The sequence below is a fragment of the Lytechinus pictus genome, chromosome 11 (genome assembly GCF_037042905.1).
Source record: "Lytechinus pictus isolate F3 Inbred chromosome 11, Lp3.0, whole genome shotgun sequence".
NCBI classification, from domain to species: domain Eukaryota; kingdom Metazoa; phylum Echinodermata; class Echinoidea; order Temnopleuroida; family Toxopneustidae; genus Lytechinus; species Lytechinus pictus.
Genome location: NC_087255.1, coordinates 24,556,186 through 24,582,839, shown reverse-complemented (window position 1 = coordinate 24,582,839; position 26,654 = coordinate 24,556,186). Strand labels below are relative to the sequence as shown.

The window sequence follows — 26,654 nt, the reverse complement described above, 5'->3', positions numbered from 1 at the left end:
GGGTTATGGGAGGTCTATGGGTTCCAACTGGAACACTCTGATCCAGTTTGGTTTATGGGTTTTAACTGGAATCAACTGGTAGGTATACCAGTAATGCATGTTGGTTCTAACTGGTATCAATAATAGCAGGGCCCGCTGGGAGAACAGTTTTCGGAACTGAAGCGGCTACCCTGGGTAAATATACCGCTATTATTATTATTATTATTATTATCATCAATTGGTTTAATGATATACCAGTATGGTTTATGGGTTTAAGGTGGCATTAACTGGTATATACACCCATTGGGTTTCTATGGGTTCCAACTGGCATCAAATGGTCCAGTTTGGCTTATGGGTTTTAAACTGGAATCTATTGGTAGATAAACCAGAAAGGCCTATTGGTTTTAACTGGTATTAACTGGTGTACTAATTTATACCAGTATAGTTAATTGGTTTCAACTGGAATAAACTTGTATGTTTTCAGCATGTCCAGTTGAGACAATGGGTTTCAACTGGAATATACTGGCATGGTGGGAGTTTACCAGTTGTGCCAATTGGTTTCAACTGGTACCAGTTGACTCCAGTTGAAACCAGTTAAAATTTCAACTGGTTTCAACTGGTTTTTTTACCTGGGATAACAAAAATAAAATTAGATTTATTGATTTCCATATTCCAATAAAAAAGTATATACAAGTGTTATCATTTATTTCTCAGCACAATATAATAATGAATAACATATGCATACATACTAATTGAAATATATTTATACCCGATTTTTTTTTTATTATTATATATTAAAACAAATTTTTTTTTTACTATAATACATTTTGAAATGTGGAAGGCCTCTGTTTTAAGCTTAGAGTTTGAAATTGATGGAGGCCGAAAGGAAAGGGGAAAGAAAACCAAACAGTGCAAGAAAAAAAATCCAAGTTTGTGATAGCTTTTGACCCCGGGGGCCGGGGGGGCCACTTACATTGACGAGTGGATACCATGCGCGACCCAAAAAACACGTAAAAAGGATGTCTTTTTCAAGATAGGGCACATTACATACGTAACGTGATAAGGGTGTCAAAAACACAAAAATAATGAAAAAAGGGCATCTATTTTGCTAGGAAAGTTACGTGTTTAGGGTCAAATTTGCGGGGATGATAAAACAAAATTAAAATGTTTTATAAAGGATGTCCTTTTTGCCCCAACACTACGTGTTTAGAGTTCGATTTGCGCGAGGTGTGGAAGGTGGGGTCGTACTATAAACCAAATGAAAACCGACAACCGAAGGACCCGTGACATATAACAATAAAATATTCCTGTACTTGTTTAGGGGCTCATTTCAGGGAATATTTGCCAAGAGTATCGTTTTGTTCCCGATACTTGTTAAGGGTAGGGTTTCACACGCCAATACTTGTTAAGGGGTGCATTTTAAGAATATGGAAATTACGTGTTTAGGGTGCTTTTCGAGACCCCATGGTCGCGCATGGTATCCACTCGTCAATGGAAGTGGCCCCCCCCCCCCCCCCCGGATTTTGACATATTCAGAAAATGGTATATTTCACCCTTGTCCCTCCCCTTTTCTTTCCTTCCACTTTTTTTCTTGGTCGTGAAAAATTGGGGGAGGGGGCAAGAGCCCCCTCCCCACCTCTACGCCCAAGATATAGGGTATATATTCAGAAAATAGTATATTTTACCTTCTATCTTTCCTTTTTCTTTTCTTCTTGGTCACAAGTCTTTTTTTTTGGGGGGGGGGCAAGCACCCTCCAACTCCCCCATCTGTTTGCCACTGGATAGAAGTAGTCTCCTACTTGATCTATTGGCCTACTCAACTAGGCACATGTTGGCACATACAGGACTACCGGCTGCTGGCATGATGGAGGTTGTATAGGGCTGGGGTTTTTTGTTTGAAAGATGATGTTGCAAAATTACTTCACTCATATCATTACCTTAAACATTTGCCTTATTATTCCAATACTCAATATTATCACCATACATATATAATAATATGGGAAATCCTACAGGTTCCACCATCTCACAATCTAGGTTTTATTGCTCTTTTTCAGACTCCCCTCTCATATATCCCCCTTCCCCATTTCTCTCCCTCTCTCGCAACAGATTTTCACTTTTGAAATATGAGGTTATGACAGCCTATATATAGTCTGCGAGCACAGACTCAAATTAGACATAACTATGGAGTAAGCCTACACTATACTTCAATCCCTCATAAGGCCTGTATACTGAGTTCGAGTTTAAACTTGTAACTCTGGTCAAAAATTGTGATCATTTCACATGAACCCTACAAAGAACCATGGTAATACAGATCAGTGGGTTTTTTTGCGATTTAACCATGAATAGCCCATTGTGACACACATCTTTAACACAGGTTCAAAATCCTCAGCTCGAGCTGTTTTCACCACCATTAAAGCATGGAAAGAAGAAAGTAAACTTTCATAAGGATCAATGTTAACAAATATAATATGACATTTTCCACTTGTCATAATTATCACATATGTAATTTTAGCAGAATCAAGTACCCTATGGCCTAAGTTAGAGTGTAGAATAGAGCATGTGTGTTTACTTATTTTGGCAACCATGAGTTATCACTTGCAAAGCTATAACCTTTATCTGAGCATCAGCAATAATTATATAACAGAGTTAATGAAACTCACAACATCTCAAGCGATAGTTTACCAACAACATTTTTTTTTCACTTTTCTAACAAATTAAACTCGCGTTTACTTGCAAATGCTGCAGCATTTACTATGATTTCAAACAAAGAAAAAAAGATAAGTGTTAATTTCATAAATTTACTTTTATTGCAGTGATCAATAATAAACTCAATTGACGAATTACAAACAGATAACAAGTCCTATGTTTTCCTTTCAGATATTATATAACTCCTGAGTATCAATTTCATTTTTATCATTCATGATAAGAACAGGAAATTTATTCTGAAGTACATGTATCGGTGTTATTCCCTAAATAATAATTATGACATAAAAGCTCTTCTTTACGGAAAAAAATTAAGTTCCAAATGTAATAAATCACAGAACATAACAGAAACTGCTATAACAAATTTGAATCTGCAAACATCCCTATTCCAAATGACATATTTTTGTCAGTTTTGATATACAAGCAAACATATATTTTATTCATCTGATCTTTCAACTCAACAATTACAGTCACAAACATAAATTTATAAATATCTCTGTGATCTGTGATAAACTACTTTTGTCTTGATCAAAAGTTGACAATATAATGATGGTAAGTTATACCAGATTAATACTTAACACCCTGTCCAGGAGTACTTACATGCTACACTCTCTATTTCAATTATAAATAATCTTAGTACCAGTAATTGGATGAGAATTAACAGCAACAGCATTGGGAGGATAAGGAGAAGTAGAAGTAGTAAGTAGTAGTATCAGCAGTTTCTTTTGACACTACTTATTATTTCTGACGGTTTTCAAAAATAATAAGGATTTCATTATCAATGATTGCTAATGCCAGTGTGTAGGAAAAGCACTGGAAATAGCTGCAAGGTAATCAACCTCTGGAGCACAATTGTTAACCCACTGAAATATTCTCTGACCTCAAGGATCAAAGAAGAAATATATTTCTGTAAAATATGAGGCAATTGGAATATACAGAGCACAAGCCTTTTCACAGTTGTAAGTGTGCATGAGCATTGAGCAGTAAAAGGTTATTGGAGATAAACCATCAAGGTGGTTTTCAAATTCACTTTCGTAAGCATTTGTGATTTGATACATGTATTTGTTTCATCACATCCAAGCTGAAGAGTAACAAAGTGTTCATAATCATGATTGGTATTTGACAATAGCCCAAACAATAGTCAGTGTGCCAAAAAAAAGACAATACAACAGACAATTTGCAAACTTGATCACTGGCATACTATTGTAGTCATCTAGTTATACCATGCCTTCCATTCTTAGAAATTGAATGCTTTGCCGGCCTTACACAACATAAGAAGTGTTATGGCTCACCCTAATGAAAGACATGGGAAAGGTTATTTGAGAAAAGTTGTTCAGGAGCTAACTGTGAATTGAATTATTGTCTTTATATCATATAATGTAACTTATTAGTCTGCTGTGCAAACCCTTCACTCCAGTCCAATGGTCTGAATATGCAGCCCACAATGACTTCTGTACTAAAGGCCCTCTCAGCAGGTTTTATATGTGCTAGTCTTGTGTGAAGACCTGCTTGTTGGTCAAAGTTTCAATCAGGGCCAGTGCCTGCAAACTACCGTACATGTAACCTATTATTGGGCAAACACCCAAATGATGTCAAATTCCACATTAAGTCTGATGATAGTAGTTTAGAAATTTAAAAAACAAAAGCAAAATGTGTTTTCAGTGAAATCAAGATCTTGCACTAATCTTTTTCTATGACATTTGCAAAGAGACTCGGGTTATGTGAAGAAAAATATCAATAATTCACACACTGGTAATACAATTTATTAATTTCCTTACTGACTTAAATGTTTAAGAGAAAAGAGACATATGTAGCCCAATTGACAATAATTGAGGAACAATGCAAAAATAGTAAAACCTTAATATGTAGAGTGAATCGTTTAAATATAGACATACATATTAGCTAAACAACTTTTAAAAATTGTAGTGTTATTGCCATGGTAACGTCATCGGTGCTGGATTCTGTAAGTACGACATCACAACAGCTGAAATTGATAACCTGTACATAAGACAAAGAGGAAAATTAAAAGATACACAACAGACTGAGAAAGCCATATAAGATTGTATTGTTTCACATTTTTCCATTTGATTCTTTCACTTCAAATCAAAGAACAAAAATTATATGCACAACACAGGTTGTGCGCAAATATGGGAACCGATCACTCACTGACATTTCTTTTGGCTTTTCTTACATGAAACCTCCAATATTGAATTTGTGTAGATATCATTGAAGCTCTTGACAAATCATATCAAGTTATAAATGTTTCCATGCGTACGAGGAGTCAACCATGATGTCTCACGTCGTGAGGAAGAAAAAATTACATAAATGTAAAAGAAGTAGTGACTTTGTGATGTCATCAATACCTTCATTTACATATCTCCCATGTACTGCATATAAATATTTTGTGAAATTAATCAACACTTGAAACTTTGTTCTATTCTCTAGTTGGGGTGGACTTGGCCTCTAAGGACTACACACGACATCCATATCAAAGTGACAATTTATTGTATGATCATTTTTAATGGAAACTAAAAGAAATAAGCAGCAAACTTATTTAGGCAACTAAACCCCATTCAGCTAAATCTACCAACTACCAGTAGTAGTTTGGTTGTGCTACTGCTGTTCAACCTACACGTGTGTGTGGTATATTGGCTTTTAATTATACAGTATCAAAGTGAGAAGGCATCAATTGTCTTTTTGTGTATTTCAGTATTTTTATTACCATATCTAGGTAGATTATCAACATTATGATTAAAAAAAAAAACCAACACACCAAATATGACATGAACTTGTTCATGGTGGCCCAAATTATGGCACAATGAAAACTCAAATCCCAATAGGGAATAGGCCTCACTGAAATTGGTGTAAGTAGCCTAGGTATTCATACGGCCATATCTTGGGTGCTCCTGGAATGATAATGATTCCAATCAATTTGAGGTTTTTCATCATGCTCTGCTGAGATATGGTAACAAAAACATTGAAATGAAAAAAGGAGAAATTTCTGTGACTTCAACACTGCAGTACTCTATACAATTACAGATTCTTCAAAAGAATTTTTTTTTAATGATTACTTACATAAAACTACTGAACATTTGTTTTCCATCCTCGTTGACTCTGGAATTTGAGAAGCTGATAAAGGAGCAGAAGACTGCCATCCAAGCACACCATTTCATCTGCCATGAATGATAAAAGAAACCGTGATTTCACAGGGAACTGTAATTCTGATATGGGCTATTCCACGGTTACTCACGTTACATTTGGAGACACCTTGACTCATACTTGGAGCTGTAACTCCATTATTATTGATAGGAACTAAAAATCTCTTTATCACAACATAGTACGCAGTCTGACTATCCTTTGTATAAAAACAAAACTTGGGAAATTTCATTATGCTCCTGGAAAATCTTTGAAATGTGTCGGTTACTCATGTTACATGATTTGGACATGCATAAAATGAAAAGTGGACATACCGGTAAGTGAAAAGTGTTCTCATGCAAGGCTTTTATGAAAGTTGATTATATCCATTTCAAAGAAGTATATTAGGGAGACAAATTTGTATATAATTAAAAAAATAAAGAACACATGGTTTTTACAAGGGGTGCAGATAAAGTGGTTACTCACGTTACGGTTCAGATGGGCTATATGTACAAAGACACATTGAGTTCAAGTCCACCAACCTATGGAATTGCCCATATCAGCATTTCTAAAGTGTGCCTATTTTGTGTTTCTTATATTGCCCTCCTTTACCATATAATTCAAAACACACTGTATGTCTCTTACTCTCTTCTAACACCTGAAATGATGGAGGGCACTTACACCAATCTGACTATCAGTAAAGTCATGCTTAAAGGTCAAGTCCACCCCAGAAAAATGTTGATTTGAATAAATAGAGCAAAATCAAACTAGTAAAACCCTGAAAATTTAATCAAAATCGGATGTAAAATAAGAAAGCTTTGACATTTTAAAGTTTTGCTTATTTTTCACAAAACAGTGATATGCACAACTCAAATGAGACAGTCGATGATGTCCCTCACTCACTATTTCTTTTGTTTTATGTTTGAATTATACAATATTTCTTATTTTATAGATTTGAAAATACATACCAACCAGGATGTACATATAACTGTTTTGTGAAATTAAGCAAAACTTTAAAATGTCATAACTTTCTTATTTTACATTCGATTTTGATGAAATTTTCAGTGTTATGCTTGTTGGATTTTTCTCTTTTTATTCAAATCAACTTTTTGTTGGGGTGGACTTGTCCTTTAAATACCAGTGCATATTGCGTGAAAAGCAAAATTTCATTAATGCATTTTTCCAAATCAAATCTGTTTGCATGAAACATAATTTGTTCCAATGAATGAGAAATTGAATTACAGTTTTAGCAATATAAATATAACATATCAACAATTAATTGTAACATTTTTGTCTACGGTTTGCCACTGACTTACAATTATGCTTGATTGATCAATTGATTAAAGTATCTTTATTACAGAAAACTAAACTCAAGGATGCTAAAGTATCAATTATAAAAATAATAATATGCAACATTTATAATTGCTTTTTTTCTAAGCACTGCACACATTTACCCCGGCTTTAGCATGGCTACCCTGATGGATAGGCCTACCCATTTTATACTACACCTTGGTAGAGACTAGAGAGTAGAAAATGACACTACAGTTAAACACCCTTGCTGCAATGGGATTTGAACCCCATATCTCATGGTTCAAGGTCCAGAGACTTATCCACTGAGCCACAACACCCCTTCATTACGTTGGATGGTTATACAAACCTTCATCATAAGTCCAAACATACTGAACACCATGCCCAAGAGATTCATGTAGTCTGCAGTAGGATCATCAGATGCACTATTCTCATCAGGTGGAGTATACCTGTAGTGTATTTAAGGAAAAAGAACTTTTGTTTATACCGAAGCTGGAAGGGCAGGGAATAATCATAATTCCAATTTACATCACACGTTGTATGACTGATTAAAAAAATGTATTTTGTGTACAGCGTATACATAGTTATAGGACTTTCAGCCACTCAGCAGTACATGTTTTGAATAGCTTCCAGATAATGCAATGTGTGACATCACTGAATGCGGAGCTGGGTCTCTCAGGAGCAGAGCACATCAGCATCTTATTTTATGGATCAGAGGGTTCACACCTGCACTCCAGAGTCTCCAGTTTTCTTGTTGCTTTACCACTGGTTAGGCCATAGGCATAGTTATCAATGTTGCTTGCTGCCTTTGCTAAGACTATGCTAGTTTTGTATTCTCTTCCTATTCAGCATGGACCCTTTTTTTTATTATTAAAAAAAAAAGTTAAATCTCAATATCACTTAACGCAGGGGATAAAGGTGTTCAACCCCCCCCCCCCCCTTGAACTTTTTTTATACCCACCCCGGTTTTTTTAAAGACCCTTTTTTTTTTTGCTTGTCAATTTTATTTGGGGTATGAAACTACGTAAAATTTGTGGTGAAGACCCTTTTTTTTGCTTGCCAACATTTCATTCAGCTTGAACCCCCCCCCCTTACAAAAATCTTGTGTACGCTACTGATTTAACAACCATTGTTCATCAAATTTGATCCCTTTTGAACAAGCACTCATTCATGTCATGACAATCTTTCTTTTATTGCTATATTTCATAATTCTTTTTTTCATGAATAACTTAACAGGCGCCAGTCTAAAAATAAGGATTGCCCTAGCTATAGGCCTAGAAAACAAGATAAAGTACAAGATATCTTCATAAAACCCAGGCAAAACATTCTCCTTGCTTATGAGGATGAATTATTTTTATTTCATTATTTTCTTCCACTTACCCCTGCGGGTCATAGACAGCAATTACAGGAATTGAGAGCTAAAAATATCCGACCTAGATTCATCGTTAATTCTTTATAAGTTGTCATCTCCCTACATTGCCCTCAGTTCCGTTATGAAACCCTAATTTATTTCCATTGTCGAGCACACTTGAATGGTGTTTGCCAGCACTTGACAGGAGAATGCATGGGTTAAAAAATTCACCCTGAAGAATAAATTTCTTACAAAAATACAATAAAAAATAATATTAGGAAAATAATGGTGAAAGCTTTGAGAAAAATCCAGTTTGAATCAAAGATTAAGAAAGCTGGAGTGTTGGAATTTTAATCTTTTTTTATTAATGACACCATTAACTCACTTTTAATGTATAAAAGTGAAATTTCAAATTACCTCACCATGCCACCTCGCAGTGATACACAGAATGTTTTCATCCCAGGATAGCTTTGAAGCCATTGAAAGGGATTACTCTTCAGGGTTCAAGGATTAACGAGCAGCTACCCAATAAAATGCATGAATTTCAATGTTTTAATGTTTGATGACACAAAGCCCTAGATGAGGCTAGATCTAGACTCCCTAAAATGGATAGATCAATTTGTTTTTTTTTCTTTCAGCCAGGTATAAAGATAATAACCTTATTTTCAATTTATAGAAAAATAATACAAAGAATTAAATTTACTTTAGAGCCAAGTTTTAACTTATATGATGGATAGTTGTACTGGAAACTTACAGTGTCAATGCAAAAATCAAGCATATTTCCCCAAGAAAAGTCAAGAGAACATTTTAAGCCAAACATTACCAACGGCCAACCTGATTTCCCCACACAGCTCCAGCCCAGCCCAGGGAGGACTCCAGGGGCCCGTTGCAGAAAGAGTTGCAATCAATCGCAACTCTAAAAGTGATGCGCAACTTCATTTTCAACCAATCAACAGCGCGCATTTGGGACTTGCGATTGATTTTTTGGCTTACGTTTAAACGCAACTCTTTTTGCAACGGACTCCTAGACTATCAGTAACAGAACAAGTTTATATCGGTTAGGCCTATAACCTAGTTCATTGAATGAGTGGGCATGATGGGATATGGGGAAGCTGCATGCTAGGCTCGTATATCGTCACAAATCTTTTTTTTTAATCTAATAATTTTAACGTTAAAATTTTAAATTGTCTCGAGACTTATGTTATGAATTGAACAGACTTGTCTTGATTGGATTTTCCTAAAAAAAGTCAAACCATGGGCATGGCATTGACCATTACCAAATACCACTCAATCAAGGGTTCATTACATGCCGTCGCACACAGAAAAATCAAGCCATAGAATGATTAGAAGTTGTGTGTTGTGGACACCAGAAGTAAGATCCCAGCACGCGCGACCCACTAGTTAGAAATCCACTGCCAAATGCGATTCATGGTGCGAGTAGCCAGGCGGCTTCTAGAGAGTAAAAATAATTTACTAACGTAAGGTCACTCTCATGAAGCCAGGCCTTCTATCCCATAGACCCACACAATGGAAGCCAAAACCTGAAACTTTCACCCCCTAGATTTCTACTTTCCTTCTAAAAGATCTAGCTCTAAATCATGTACATGGGATAAAACTTCATTTCCGACATTTCTACGCTCTCGTTGTTATTTTTAAAACAAGAATTCATAAAAAAAATGAAAAAATATTGTGAAAAGACGGAAGAGACTTGCCCGATGTTTACGCCGCCATCTTGTTTCTTATTGTACTTCCCCAACGTTATGGACGCGAGCGTCGCGTAACGTTGGGGAAGAACTTTGAATAAGAAACAAGATGGCGGCGTAAACATCGGGCAAGTCTCTTCCGTCTTTTCACAATATTTTTTCATTTTTTTGATGAATTCTTGTTTTAAAAATAACAACGAGAGCGTAGAAATGTCGGAAGTTTTATCCCATGTACATGATTTAGAGCTAGATCTTTTAGAAGGAAAGTAAAAATCTCGGGGGTGAAAGTTTCAGGTTTTGGCTTCCATTGTGTGGGTCTATGGGATAGAAGGCCTGGCTTCATGAGAGTGACCTTACGTTAGTAAATTATTTTTACTCTCTAGAAGCCGCCTGGCTAGGTGCGAGGTTAGTCTGTTAGTAATAGTACTAAGGCTAAGCCTAAGGCTAAGCTAACCTCGCAATACGTGTGACTGTGAGTGTACCAATATCAATACCAGCTCCACAAATATTTGGCTTTTATTTTTCATGTGAGTGTGATTTTTCATTTTTACAATAAATGTGTTATTATTAAGCTTGTAACCGATTTTGCAATCGGCAACCGATTCCATTCGATTTCACCACAATCGGCAATCACTTGCCGATCTTCGATCATGCCCCTTGAAGGAAAAAATCGAAAATAAAAAATCGGCGTAGATCTGGTTACAGTGCGTGATCGCTCAGAACATATTTCAAGATTGTTTTTGAGGTGCTAGCTATTTAGAGGTCGCATTATTCAGGGAGAAAGACGCGGTATTATCTATGGCGATGTTTAAGAGGATAAATATCTTCTCTTCCAACTCATGGTGATAGCGGATGCCGCCGTGAACTTTGAAAGGTCGTATTACCGACGGAGCTCACTGCGCTACTCTCTTACATCGTTTATGATTATATACATTTTATTTTCAACCTCGTGGTGATAGCGGATGCCGCCGTGAACTTTGAAAGGTCGTATTACCGACGGAGCTCACTGCGCTACTCTCTTACCCCCTTTATAATGATATAAATCTTCTCTTCAACCTCGTGGTGATAGCGGACCCCGCCGTGAACTTTTAAAGATCGTGCTACTGACGGAGCTCATTGCGTTACTCTCTTACATCGTTTATAAAGATATAAATCTTCTCTTCAACCTCGTGGTGATAGCGGACCCCGCCATAAACTTTTAAAGACTGTACTATTGACGGAGCTTATTGCGTTGCTCTCTTACATCGTTTATGATGATATTCATTTTATTTTCAACCTCGTGGTGATAGCGGAAGCCGCCGTGAACTTTGAAAGGTCGTATTACCGACGGAGCTCACTGCGTTACTCTCTTACATCGTTTATGATGATATACATTTTATTTTCAACCTCGTGGTGATAGCGGATGCCGCCGTGAACTTTGAAAGGTCGTATTACCGACGGAGCTCACTGTGCTACTCTCTTACCCCCTTTATAATGATATAAATCTTCTCTTCAACCTCGTGGTGATAGCGGACCCCGCCATAAACTTTTAAAGACTGTACTATTGACGGAGCTTATTGCGTTACTCTCTTACATCGTTTATGATGATATACATTTTATTTTCAACCTCGTGGTGATAGCGGATGCCGCCGTGAACTTTGAAAGGTCGTATTACCGACGGAGCTCACTGCGTTACTCTCTTACATCGTTTATGATTATATACATTTTATTTTCAACCTCGTGGTGATAGCGGACCCCGCCGTGAACTTTTAAAGATCGTGCTACTGACGGAGCTCATTGCGTTACTCTCTTACATCGTTTATAATGATGTAAATTTTTTCTTCAACCTCGTGGTGATAGCGGACCCCGCCATAAATTTTTAAAGACTGTACTATTGACGGAGCTTATTGCGTTGCTCTCTTACATCGTTTATGATGATATTCATTTTATATTATCAACCTCGTGGTGATAGCGGATGCCGCCGTGAACTTTGAAAGGTCGTATTACCGACGGAGCTCACTGCACTACTCTCTTACCTCCCTTATAATGATATAAATCTTCTCTTCAACCTCGTGGTGATAGCGGACCCCGCCATAAACTTTTAAAGACTGTACTATTGACGGAGCTTATTGCGTTACTCTCTTACATCGTTTATGATGATATACATTTTATTTTTAATCTCGTGGTGATAGCGGATGCCGCCTTGAACTTTTAAAGGTCGTATTACCGACGGAGCTCACTGCGCTACTCTCTTACCCCCTTTTTTGATGATAGACATCTTCTCTTCAACCTCGTGGTGATAGCGGACCCCGCCGAGAACTTCAAATTGATTTGAAAACGCTAGCTACCCAAAACATTTTAATAACATATTTCAAATCATCGTGCATGCTTGCGTCTTCTACTTCATTTTAATTGCACTTGCGGCTTTAAGATGATGCGTCGTAAGAGATCATTCCAATAATTCTAAATCGCTAGCACCTAAAAATACTTCTAAAAGATGTCCCGCCGATCGTTCATTAACCTGTGATCTATGAGAAATATTTTCATTTTATTTTCCTTTGCGCCTTTGCTCGGAAGATGCGTCTTTCGTTTATCTTTCTAATAAAAATCACTCGGTTTATTTTAAAGCAATAACACCTCAAAACCCCTTGCTTTAAAACATGTTCCAAACGATCGCGCATGTTGGCGACTTCCATTCCAATGCATTCGTCTTTGTGACTTTGTCAGGAAGATGCGCGCGACCGCGAACAACATTTTGATGTCATTATTCCTTTGTTTTTAAACATCGCCGATTCGATTTTCGATTCGATTTCGATTTTAGAAGCTTAACTGCCGATCCGATTTTCGATCTGATTTTTGATCCGATTTACAACATTAGTTATTATACAAATAATGCATGCAGCCGAGTGCGTTAGTGGAAATGCAGAGCACCCGAGGTTTCTTTAGATAGGAGTCGCACTGTGCACGAGCCGCTTGCGGCGAGTGCCCAGTGTGAGTGTGCTCCAGCCTCCATCTGAAGAAACCGAGCTTTCTCTGCATTTACTTTTACGCACGACAGAGCAAGTGCATTATTTGTTTTATAAAATAGCAACACAGAAACAATTTTTTAAAAAGTTACAGTACAGTTTTGTTGGACTTTACCGCACTGGTTTGCTCGAGCGTGCAATGTCAATTTTCGTTGCACACCTTTTGCACTACCGTGCAGTGCACAAAAAAGGTTGGATGTCATGTGACGCGTATTGACCAATCGCGATGCTTGAAATAATACAGCTATTTTATAAATCGGGGTTAAATACCCTTGCTTTTTGGCTTTAAATGAAACATACAAATTTAGGGTCCAGTAACAGAGGCAACATATAAGCTAAACCGGGCAATATCGTCCATGTGTTATTTCAATACCCCTATCAAGGAATCTTGATGTCTCCCATTAAGTCGTATGTGTAAGAAATTGCACACACTTAAAAGCTGACTGTGTGCCTGTGGGCTGAGCTTGTGCGGGAAAGATCTGCGTAAAAAGTTATGGAATCGAGTATGGAAATTGAAGGTAATAAAACGTTTTGAAAAGCAGCGCGTTAAAACTCACTTCTTAATCTTGTTCGGTCTTTTCACATCTGATGAACTGTTCGCAGTATTATTTGACATTTTTTTTTCGTTATCGGGTCCTCCCTTGGCCTTGTCTCAACTGCACTCTGTCTCTGTCTAGTCTCTGATCTGCTGAGCAAAATAAATGAGTGACGTGAAATCATATGGTCGGCCAAAAGGACCAAAATCAAATAAAACCGAAAGGCTTGCAGCACAGTATAGCGCTGCGCCGCCAAACACCGTCGGCGTTCATCCGAACCGTCGTATCAGTCAATTTTTTTTTTTTTTTTTTTTTTAAATCGATTTTGAGATTTTTGCAGAGAATGAAAGTACAAGTCCTATTCAATTAAATTTCTGGGCAGCAATCTATTTTATTTTCTGAGATATGAGGGGATTTTCACGGCGCAAAAAACCTAGTGTAGGACTTTTATTTTGTCATTGGTTATCCTACAAAATCACTAATTCTCAGTTTAATTATTCATTGGCAAGCCTAGATTGGTATTCCTTAATTTGAAATTTTGAATATATATATGCAAATTCTATTCTATGACCTAGGTTTTAGTGAGGCAAAGAGGCCATTTAAATATTAGTTCAATTGTTCATGTATCTTAATTCAGTTAGTTCCTGCAGTACCTTCTCTATTTGACTTGTGTGATTTCTAAATCTTCCGAGTTGAACCTTAAAGGGATGGTCCGGGCTTAAATTATTTATAACGATGAATAAATAGAGTAAAATTCACAAAGCAAAATGCTGAAAATCGGACAACAAATAACGAAGTTATTGAACTTTAAAATTTGTAAATACTTTGTGAAAACATTGATATGCACATCGTCATGAATATTCATTAGGTAGGCTGATGATGTCATATCCCCACTTTCCTTTTTGTTATATATGTTATTACATGAAATCATAATTGATTCATTTTTTCATACAATAAATGATGTGTCTCCATTATGATTAAATAAGTTGTGGCAATAAATATCTATAAATGCACTTAATCACTTGTGAATCCAATTGTTTTAGTTCTTGGTAGAAAAAAATTGAGTAAACCTTATTTCATATAATAAAATACAAAAGTACAAGTGGGGGTATGACATCATCAGCCAACCTAATAAATATTCATGAAGACATGCCTAGAACTGTTTCACATTATATGTGAATAATGCAAATCTTTATCTTAAAAATTCAATAACTCCGTTATTTGTTATCTGATTTTGATCAAATTTTTAGCATTTTGCTCTGTGAACTATACTCTATTTCTTGAGATATAAATATCTCCAGCCTGGACCATCCCTTCAATTTATTTCATACAAACTCAAGTTTTTAAACCACACAGTGACACCCGTGGGATTCGGGCCCATGCACGCCATCAGAATGGCAATCAGTCTTGTTTCTGCGTCTTCAGTTAGTGTTACCTTCTCCGTTTGCTTTGCTATGGCGTCCTTTGGAAGCGCATAGAGACATTATTCATAATCGTGATATGCACTATACAAGAACTGTTTATTATTATTATTATTATGTTCTTTCCCAAACCTCGGAACATTTGTTTCATATAAACAATTAATATAAACACATTACAAGTACGACAATACTCTACAAGAGGGATGTACTCTAATGGAGGAAGAAGAAGAAGAAGAAGAACTCATTTATTTCTTGAACCCGCGCATGCACAACTGGTTGTTTATCTTTAAACCACACACTATAGTCAATAATTGTCAATGCGATTCTCCTCTTCAAATTGAAAAGTAATGTGAATTCACAATCTGTAAATCAATATATGTTCCAATCTTTTCCTCGTAAAACCCTCTGCAATCACAACCCTCCTGACACAGCATATCAAGTAATAAAGCCTATATATTCAAAACCCACTAATTTAATTCCAAAGTCAAATCAGTCTGATTCTCAGGGATAGACTATATAAACAGGGGCGGATCCAGCCTTCACCAGTGGAGGGGGGCCGGAATTTTTTTTCAATAATATTTTCCCCGATCGGCCGCTCGAAGATGATTTTTGGTTTCTTTGAAGGGGTAGTCCTAATAGTCACTTCTTAGCTTTATTCATAAATCCTTATTTATACAATGCGAGCGCGAAGCGCGAGCTAATTTTTTTGGGGAAATATTATGTGTTTTTTTCTAAAATCTTGAACATTCTGGGCAATGTTTGTTATCCTGAAAAAATGTGTATGCAAATGAAAAAATTACTACGAACGTGAAGCTCGAGCAGAATCAAAATAATGGAAAAGGTACTGTTAAAGACTGCTTGCAGTTAGCCATGAAGACGCTACATATTTTAAAAATCAATAATGCGAGCGCGAAGCGCGAGCTGAAATTTTTTGACAATTTTACCTAAAGAATGGAAATTCTAAGCACTTTTTGTAACTTAATTTAAACAGAACTAAACAATAATGATGCGAGCGCGAAGCGCGGGCGGAAAAAAAATCGAGATTTAAACCTACTGAACGAGACACTCTGACTATTCAGGTTTCTTAAATCATGAAAAGGATGAGTAAGTGGGGATCTTTCTTACATTAATAATGCGAGCGCAGAGCGCGAGCAGAACTTTTTTATATACGTTTTGAACTGATAAAAAAATGTACCTGTTTGCAATTAGCCATGAAGACGTTACATATTTCAGCAATCAAATAATGCGAGCGCGAAGCGCGAGCTGAAAATGTTTGACTTTTCTACATACAGAATATAAAATTTTAATCAATTTTTGCAATCACGAACAGGATTATAACTAAACAATTGATGCGAGCGCGAAGTGCGAGTGGAAAAAATCGAGATTTAGACCTAAAATCGGGACACTCTATTCATGTTTTGTAAATCATGAAAAGAATGAGTAATATAGGGGGTCTACCTACATTAATAATGCGAGCACAAAGCGTGAGCGGAAAATTTTTGATATTGTGATCTGAAACTGGATGATTCAGAGAACAAGTTGACTATCTTAATAAACATGCGCGCGCGTGTTTCATATTTAGATCTAAAATCCAGGCTTTCTTAATACATCTTTTATTATGAAAATCAAAGCGAGCGCGAAGCGCGAGTTTAAACTGTTTGATTTTCCGATCTGAAAAACAGTCAATTTCAGCTCTATATTTCAAGCACTTTGTAGGAAAATTGTGAGGTGGATATGGATCGCACTTTTTTGAAGAGCTGATATTTTTAATTATTATTACTTTGAGTTTTAACATATAGGACCGGGACATCCTTAGGACATGCATATGAAAACGATGACTGTCTTCCTATTCCTCTTGCTAAGTGCGAGATGAAACAAAATGGACACTTCAATCATTAAATTAATAATTCATTCATTAATGCCTGAGGGCGCAAAATCTGATGATATTATTGCCCGAAAACTGGACATTTCCAGCACTTGTGTAATTATAAATAGGATGCATCAACTTAATATATTTTAACCATTAATGCAAGCGCAAATCGCGAGCCAAAATTTTTGATGAACTGTCATGAAAAGGGGATTTTAAGTACCGGTAGTTTAATTGTATAATCAATATTGAGTCATACATAACTCGCCAATCAAAATGCGAGCGTGCAGCGCTAGCTGATACGTTTTGACTTTCAGACCTGAAAAGGATATTTTGAAAACTTAATGGAATACACAAAAATAATAGTACCTGATAAATAAAAATTTGTGAGCGCGCAGCACGAGCAGAAAATGTTAATATTCAGACCATAAAACTGACATTTTACAAATCACTTTTTAAAAACAATTTGTAAATCACAAAAATAATGAAAGTTCGATTTCCGGGGTGAAATATGTTTTGTATATTGACTTCCAAACTTGATATTTAAACTCCATATTGAACAAGATATGAAAAATCACGTAAAAGGCAATGTGCGCGAGCGCGAAGCGCGAGCGAAAATTTTATACACTGACATGAAAGATTCTTTTTATTTTCCAAGTCTTCCCCTCATCTTATTTTATTAACTCATCTTCCTCCTCTTCTTTTTTTCTCCCCTCTTTTCCCTCCTTTTCCCCTTTTTTTTCTTTCTTTCCTTTTTTTTGCTCCGCTAATAGGGGGGGGGGGGGGCGGGCCTCTCCTGGATCCACCTATGTATATACGTGTATTCTTATTAGCTTGGAGAGTTTAAAGATGGCTAGCGTCTATATATAATTCTATGCCCATTTGTTTCTCAGAATCTCAGAAAGGGGGTAATCCAGACATCGCTTAGAAGCAATATCGTCTAGATGTGATGTCGCTTCCGTGCAATGTGCAATTTACTCTGGTGATTAACACCTTTCGAGGTATAATTTGAAGGACTGTGTGGAATTGAGGTTTTTTATCCATGGTGGGAGATTGTTCCAGTCTTTTATTGTATTTGGTAGAAACTATTGAGGTAGGCTTTTGTTCTACATAGAAGTGGTACCAATCGGCTGGTGTTGGCTCTTACTCGATCTCGGCGCTTCCACCACAACTTCCAAAGTCAAATCAGTCTGAATCTCATCACTATATACTACAGGAAGACAGATTTTCAAAAGACAAAAAAAAATTATTATACGTGTATTCTTATTAGCTTGGAGAGTTTAAAGATGGCTATAGCGTCTATATATGGATGTCACGGCGAATAGATGCATTATACACAAACTTCATCAGTGATTCGGTGATCGACAATAACGTTCCGAGCTATGAATTCCGATTTAAATTTATTTTGGCCCTGATGTCCGACCATAGCTACAGGGCCGCCCCATTCGCGTCGCGTCGCGTACGTACGTATATATATTGACGTGACTAGACTGTGAGTGACTGATGACTTCAGACATCAAAAATTAGAATTCAGTTTAGATTGTAAGTATTTATGGCGTTGCTTTTTTAAATAAATTTAGATGTGTACCACTTTTGCTATATTCCATTTGTCTAGATTCTAAGTAACGTCACACATGAACATAATTGTTCGACAAATTTAGGCAACAGATTAGCCCCGATTTTGTTGTAAATTCATGACATGTCATGGTCCCATATATTGATAAGTGTGTCATGCAGATTACATTTTTTGGTGTAAAATTAAAATTAAAATTTAATAAAAAAGCTACAGCCTACGGCTACGCACTTTGTTTACAAACGATAAAAACTATGCCAATTTTAATATTTTTTTAACAAATCATCTTTCACTCATTTGTGTGAAATATTCTAAAGATTCTTAACCAAGATTTTTGAAGAAGAAAATATCACAAAACTCACTCATTCAATGAACAAGGTTATGATATAACCTTGTTCTCAGTTATATCTCCATGTGTGGCAAAATAAGGGTGGCAATGTTTGGCTTATTTTCTCTTTTTCTTTGGGACAAATGCTTGATTTTTTTTACACTGACAGTTTTCATTACACCTATTCGTCATACAACTTGGCTCTTAAGTAAATTTGATTCTTTAAATTATTTTTTTCTTAATTAAAAATAGAGATTAAAAAATGAATATTTTCTTGCCATATTACTTTCCACCAATAGAGGGCGTACACAAAAATATGCCCCAAAATCAAGTTTTTGAGCGCTCTTGTGAATACAAAAATTATTCCCAAGTTACTAATGAAAAATAAATTTCAACTTTATGGAAATTAGTAATTTTGGTCACAAAAGTGATATTTTAATGATTTTTTAAAGTGTGTGCTCTGTACAACATTGGCATACCATAGTCCTACCTGTAGATTCCCCACAGGCAGGATGGTTGCAGTGAACAAGTGACAAAACTCACTGACTGAGTATCACTGACCAGTAGAGGCGCACGGCCAATATGGGACTGGGAGACTCTCTCCAATAGGGGAGACAATCTCCCACATTGGAGACTTGCTTTGCAAAAGGACAAAAGAAACAACACCAACAAAAGCATGATTTTTTCCACCCAAAATTTTGTCTCACTGAGGTCAGAAGCCCATTTTGTTTTGTGTGTGATTGACAACAAAAATCCTTATCAAAACAAAAGTAGACGGTGAATTTTTAAAGTAGACGGTGAAAAGGGGTAATTTTTCATGAGGAATCTGCTTATCACATTTTTATTTGCCGCCAAGGTAATCCTTTTGCAGCAAATGTAAACAAAGGAAATTGGTCGCCAAAACTGGAGACTGTCTCTGAAATTGGATACCCAAATTCTTTACAAAAGTCTCTGATATTGGAGATAATCTCCCACATTGGAGACAGTCTCCAATATTGGCCGTGCGCCTCTACTGCTGACACTGTCTACGAAAATCCTGCCGTGTTTCCCGAACACCTTGATTGATTGAATTTTGATTTCGCCACCCGAATAGAAGGCCGGGTAAGCGCTTAAAGCTACGCACTCAATTTATCATGCAAAGAAAAAGTATTTCCTGTGCCTAACCTATCTAAATAATGTTCATATTCTCATACTCATACTAGTCAGAGGAAAATATGAACTCAAACTCAAAGTGGATATAATAACTTCAAAATTCCAAACAGTCATATTATTAGTTGACAGGAATAACCATCGTTTCTGGGGATTTATTTAACAATTTCTTACATTTTACTATGGTGAGTGGAGCCAACGCAGTTCAGCGTAACAACCAACATGACCAAAATACAGAGACTGAAGCTTTTAGTCTATCATTACAGTTGCTGGTTTTCTCTGTCTAAGCCTCTGTAGAAAAAGTGAATAGGAATTGTTTGTCACTCTGCAGTCACAGCTTCACACACAGAGTGCGCATTTTGCAATTTAAATTGCATCATTAAACATGCACATTTATTGACCTTGGAGTGGTGCGTAGCTTTAGGACCCTATAAAAAAAGGAAACTGGGAAGGTAGGATTCCGATGTCTTCAGGAAAATGAATTATAATATTTCATTTACATTGACTTACAATTTGATATTAATTATACCTCTATACATGTATTTTGATACCTAATGAGACGAACCTTTCATGCATTAATGAGCAAGCCAAGTTTGAAATAAGATTATGAAAGACTACAGATCCAGTGGTCATGGTGGTAGTTGACCCAGGGAGCTCCGGCCCGCTTTGCGGGCTGGAGCCCAGGAGTCTGTGTAATACTAGTCAAACATATACTCTCCAAAATGGGGTTGGAATAGCACTTCAAATAAAAGGGGAAAAATAAATTGTGCACTTACCACAATTATATGGATGAAGGTCTATCGTGACAGCTATCCGGACATCGAGGCACAAACTGGACCCTCATAAAAAGGAAAAGTCAGACGTCTATGTCGCGTTCGTTTTGGCATCGATCGGCCATTTTGTTTTTAATTTTGACAGAAGGAAACGAACGAGACAGAACTTTTCCTTTTGATAGATAAGGAGAGCAGTTATCCCCAAAAATGTGAGAAAAATTTCCAATGTAACTCTACATGTATGTGTTTTGTTTGAGCGATTCTACTCTTTCATCAATTGCAAGATTTTAAATTTCACTCAATATTGTTCTTTTCCAGGAAGGACTATGGCCGGCGAGGAAGAGACCCCCTTCAATGATCCTTTAGGTGAGGATGACAACTCATGGAAATACTGGATAGAAAAGAATGTTATCCTTTGGGCTGCCAAGGACCCCTGGGGATTTATCACCACCATCTTTATGTTCCTGACCCCCCTCTTTATCCTCAGTGGCATCCTCTCTTACATCCTTTACAAAGACATTGAGAAGAAGGACAAGGAGAAGAGGCGAAAAGCGAAGCGGGACACCAACATTGCCAAGGCGCGTGGCAGAAGTAACCGCTCAAAGAAGTCAGATTGATGATGACCCATTGGGACTTTCTACTCGCGATCATCCCAAGTTGATTCGATCATTAGACTTTTAGATATTCGGACCCTCGATCGTTTAATTGGAAGGCAAGAGCCAGAACCACGAGACCGTGATATCAATTAGGAAAGGATAGTTTATGATTTACTCCAGATTTTAACTTTTTATATTTAATTTAAACCAGCCGCAATTAAGTAGGAGATGGAAAAATCAAGAGTGATATTACTTTGCCGATATGAGGAATCTCCAAGAACATGGAAATGTTTTTTTTTTAACCTGCATATATCTGTTTCATTTTCTGACCTTTGAACTGAACCAAGGAGGTAGCTCAAGGCAATCTGGTCATAGACTCATTCTGTACATCAAGTGACATTGTTCATCAATTAAAATATCCAATAATCCACTTCAACTATATGGAATTGCATTGCCATAATTTTTCCACAGAAATTTGCCCAATGTCCTTTAAAGATGTCATTCAATGATGAATGTACAGCAGTACAGTATACATTACCGTATTATCTAGAAACATTTTAAACAAACATGCATTTTAAATGCTTGCGTTGTTGGCTTTCCAAAGTTGTGGTTGATCAGATCAATCTCAACTCTACATGGATGTAAGATGGGACCCAAAGATGACATAATATATTTGCAGTCAAATCGCCAAAAGGTCATCATGAATACAGATCTTTGCATCCAAAATGTAATAAAAGGCCAAATGTAGGTGGATCTAGGTGTATGTATATTTCACTTACTCTCACCATTTGGATGATTTTAATTTTTAAAATATCTAAACCAATTCATTACTAATTGTGCATTAAATATTGATTTTAAGAAATATATGCTTAGTCACATATGCTTGGTACCTGTAGGTTAATTTGTATACATACTAGGAGAGAACCAATTGTCAAAACAGTTGCTAAAGTTGCAGTACATGTACTCTACAATGTACATGTACAGATAATAGCTCCATGCTTAAACTACTTTTCCACTTGCAGAATTTTGATTGGACATATGAAATTATTATTTGTTGTGAATGTATTTGGTCTAAAGTAATCAACATTGTAGCTTCTTGATACTGTAAAGGAGGCATTATAAATCAATTGAGGATGTGTACCTAGGTTTACATGCCAGCAGCATACTGACATACATGTAAATGTATCATTCATTTCTGCTTTCTGTGAAAGCTGTTAGTGTGCAGATTTGAATTTTTTAGTGAAAATAATTCCATTCATCTTGCCAAATAAATCGCTAATGGCATGATTAATGGCAATTACGCAAGTTAACATACATTGTAAGTTACATGTACCTCCGCATTCTATTACATAACGGTATGTGATTATTAATTTATTTGCTATCATTTTCCTTTTAATTTCCAAATCTTAATTTATTTGATTTTTAAAAAGCTCATGTAAATGTATCATTAAGAATTGACAAGGAAATTTATTGAACACATCCATTTTTATAAAAGCCAATGATTCAGTTGTCACAATTAAACTTTGCAATACAAATCAAGATTATTTTGGTTCATGCATACATGCATGTGGGAGTTTAAGTGTGCAATATATTTCAGATCTGTCATTGGCAGAGGCATTAGTTCAACAACTTCTATCCCACTAGTTTACATTTGACTTTTTTTTGTTTTTGCAAAGCTGCAATAGTAAGTATTTGCTGACCAATAAGGAATCTACATGATTTGCTTATTAAACCAGAAAAACATGCAAATTGAGGAAGTATTGACATCCTAAACCATAAAGATACTAAGATAGTACATAAGTGGGGCACTTGAAGCATTTAGAAGAACATTTGAATTGCTGAATATCCTCATTTATGAGACTTGTTTGTCATTAGAGATTAGCAAAAGTGTCAATTACAGGATGCTTTGCCAGCCAAATGTAAACAATGTTCATTTCAAATTAAAGGTCATTGTTAGGCCTAGTCATTATTCCATCATTAACAGTAGAATTAATCTAGATCTCAATCGCAAAATGTAGTATGATGAGTATTTTTGCATCCTTTACATTAAAAGTATGGGTATTATGCGTAGTAGTCTTTAAAAAATGTGGAGCAAATTGCAATGCGATACCAGGAAAATTATTCCCTGCAAATCCCAATTATTTTCTGAGAATTTTAGTGTTTGCTCTGAAAAAAAGACACATAATTCATCACGAATTGATCTAGATTTAAAAAAATACTTTAATGCATGCAATTATGTGATGATCCACACAGAACACACTGGGATTTTGTTCTAAACCGGTGGGGTTATGTTAAAATTTTCCAATTTGTTGCTATTTTTGTCTCACCTGCATAGCAGAGTGAGACTATAGGCGCCGCTTTTCCGACGGCGACGGCGGCGGCGGCGTCAACACCAAATCTTAACCTGAGGTTAAGTTTTTTAAATGACAGCATAACTTAGAAAGTATATGGACCTAGTTCATGAAACTTGGCCATAAGGTTAATCAAGTATTACTGAACATCCTGCTTGAGTTTCATGTCACATGACCAAGGTCAAAGGTCATTTAGGGTCAATGAACTTAGACCATGTTGGGGGAATCAACATCAAAATCTTAACCTAAGGTTAAGTTTTTGAAATGTCATCATAACTTAGAAAATATATGGACCTAGTTCATGAAACTTATACATAAGGTTAATCAAGTATCACTGAACATCCTGCATGAGTTTCACATCACATGACCAAGGTCAAAGGTCATTTAGGGTCAATGAACTTTGGCCGAATTGGGGGTATCTGTTGAATTACCATCATAACTTTGAAAGTTTATGGATCTGATTCATGAAACTTGGACATAATAGTAATCAAGTATTACTGAACATCCTGTGCGAGTTTCAGGTCACATGATCAAGGTCAAAGGTCATGTAAGGTCAAAGAACTTTGGCCACGTTGGGGGTATTTGTTGAATTGCCATCATATCTCTATTAGTGTATTGGTCTAGTTCATAAAACGTGGAAATAAGAGTAACCAAGTATCACTGAACATCTTGTGCGAGTTATAGTAGTTTTCAAAATCAGCACTGCTGCTATATTGAATCGCGTGATGCAGGTGAGACGGCCAGAGGCATTCCACTTGTTTATATAAAGAACTATTTAGAACTTACAAATTTATGTAACTACCAGCCAATCAAAATCATTTTCCATGGCAGTTAGTATAACATTATTAAGTCTTTTTGACCAGAGCAATTGATAATGTGCGACTATCTAATTTCATTTTGCTCCCTTTATACAATTCTTTAAAAGATGAAATTAATGTACTTGAAAATCAAATAATCTTGAATTACATTAACATGTTCCAAGTCGGTATGGCAATGCAGAATTTTGATGTTTCTATTTGATCAATGTAAATGTGCATACATGTGTAGGACAATTTAGATGTAAATATTTGTCACCTGAGAATTCTGTCGCTGCAAGTTTTGTATCTGTACATTGTGAATGTTAAAATTCATAGTGTTTGTTGAATTGTAATGAATTATAACAGCAATAAAGATGAAATTTGATGGTTACTCATTAGTTTGTGCCAAATGTTTGCTATCTTGTGAAAATAAAGACAGTACATTGAGTACAATACATGTATATAGATGTAAGTCGACCTTCTATACGTCGAATATTGTTTAAGATGTGTTTTATATTATAGTTCCTCTATTAGGGAAATTGCTCTTTAAGGGGGTACTCCACACTGAAAATAGTGTGATTTGAGCAGATAAAGAAAAATCAGAAAAGGATTTAACAAAGTTATGGCATTTTAAAGATTAGCATTATTCCAGTGAAAAAGTTATGTGAATGTCTTCATGGATATAAAAACTTATGTCGTATCCCCACTTGTTCTTTTGTATTTTATTATATGAAAATGAAATTATGTTTATAAAATTAACATTTTGTCACCCAAGAACTAAAAATGTTGGATTGGCAATTGCTGCAACTTATTTTATCATAGAAAAGTGAGATATATCTTTGACACTTGCATGAAAAAAATGAAATAATTATGATTTCATGTAATAACATAAGAAAAAGTAAAGTGGGGATGTGACAGCATCAGCCCACATACCGGTAATGAATATTTGTGACAACATGCATAACTGTTTTCACAAAATATTGCTAAACCTAAAAATTCAATAACCTCCATATTTTTTATCAGATTTTGATGAAATTTTCAGCAGTTTGCTCAATGAATATTACTCTATTTATCTAGATATATAAATACTTTCAGCCTGGAGAACCCTTTTAAATCAAAAAGATATCTGAGACCCCAGTAGATTTGAATCCTGAAGGCAAAGTGAACAGTACATCAGTGCAATACATGTATCTTTATTTTTAAAGTGATCCATCTTTAATTCTTTTTACTGTATTAAAGTATAAATGTTTTTATATGTGACTTTATAGGAGGAGTCCACCCCAACAAAAAGAAACTTGATCGAAAAATCAAACAAGCATGATGTACAATTTGTCAAAATTGGATGTAAAATATAAGTTAACAGTTATTTGCACAACATAGTGATATTCAAATTACATGTAGCTGGAATAACTTTGCCTTCCAAATTTTGATTACCATTCAGTTTTGTTCATAAGAGAAAAGCTCTCAACTTACAATGTAGTTCTGTACAGTCCTGTGTGCTACACAGAAGACTTTGTGTAGCAACCTTAAAAAAATGTGGAGCAAACTGCGATATATATATATACCAGGAAAATTATTCCGTGAGAGTGGCTTGTTGAAGGCCATGAAAGTTGCACTTAAGTTTCAGGTTATTAGTTTTTAACGGCACTCTCATAAAAAATATATATATGTCCTAATCAAAATTATATTATCATGTTTTTACTTTTATTTTTAGTAGATAAGACCTTATATTTGAGGAGATTTGAGAAATATAAGTCTGTAAGTTGGATAGAAAATCCTGAATCTAGCCAGCTGACCAATTTTTCTTATGGTGTGTTTCAAAGAATATAGCTATCAAGAAATTACACAAGAGACAAAGAGTTCCATAAAAGCTAAGATATTTGCTTTATTAGAAAGACAAAATGCCAATGAATCATTTGATATCGCATTCTACTTACAAAACTGGACCTTCAAAGTTCTGAAAAGGGTCTAGAATTCTTCATTTCGAGAGACGTCGTCAAAATGGTTCACTCGAATGTGATCAAATGATTCAGTGGCATTTTGTCTTTCTGCTCATGCAAGTATCTTGGCTCTTTGAGA

General features: G+C 35.9%; 1 protein-coding gene and 1 long non-coding RNA gene across 3 annotated transcripts; one reads left to right on the top strand and one right to left on the bottom strand.

Moving 5' to 3' along the window:
- Positions 1-2,763: 2,763 nt before the first annotated feature.
- On the bottom strand, positions 2,764-13,999 carry LOC129271062 (PAT complex subunit Asterix-like). Of its 2 annotated transcripts, XR_010294996.1 has the most exons (5): positions 13,742-13,999; positions 7,475-7,574; positions 5,758-5,855; positions 3,988-4,680; positions 2,764-3,895 (listed from the first exon to the last, which is right to left on the bottom strand). XR_010294996.1 is itself a non-coding variant. In XM_064106181.1 (4 exons), exons 1-4 carry the CDS (start codon positions 13,798-13,800, stop codon positions 4,611-4,613), a joined length of 327 nt encoding a protein of 108 aa, XP_063962251.1. In that variant the 5' UTR covers positions 13,801-13,937; the 3' UTR covers positions 2,764-4,610. The 2 variants fall into 2 exon arrangements, 1 of the variants encoding a protein (XP_063962251.1); XM_064106181.1 differs by having other exon boundaries at positions 2,764-4,680; positions 13,742-13,937.
- Positions 14,000-18,375: 4,376 nt separating this feature from the next.
- LOC135155887 (uncharacterized) lies at positions 18,376-24,970 on the top strand. The gene is made up of 2 exons (XR_010294997.1): positions 18,376-18,550; positions 21,150-24,970. It is a non-coding gene; the product is annotated as an uncharacterized LOC135155887 (long non-coding RNA).
- The last annotated feature ends 1,684 nt before the right edge of the window (positions 24,971-26,654 follow it).

Excerpts from the sequence above, each read along its gene's own strand:
- LOC129271062 (XM_064106181.1), bottom strand. The coding sequence starts at position 13,800 with ATGTCAAATAATACTGCGAACAGTTCATCAGATGTGAAAAGACCGAAC. Across the intron at positions 7,575-13,741 it reads AGACCGAACAAGATTAAGAA|GTATACTCCACCTGATGAGA; the intron begins GTGAGTTTTAAC and ends AATACACTACAG. Across the intron at positions 4,681-5,757 it reads CAAATGTTCAGTAGTTTTAT|GTTATCAATTTCAGCTGTTG; the intron begins GTAAGTAATCAT and ends TCTTATGTACAG.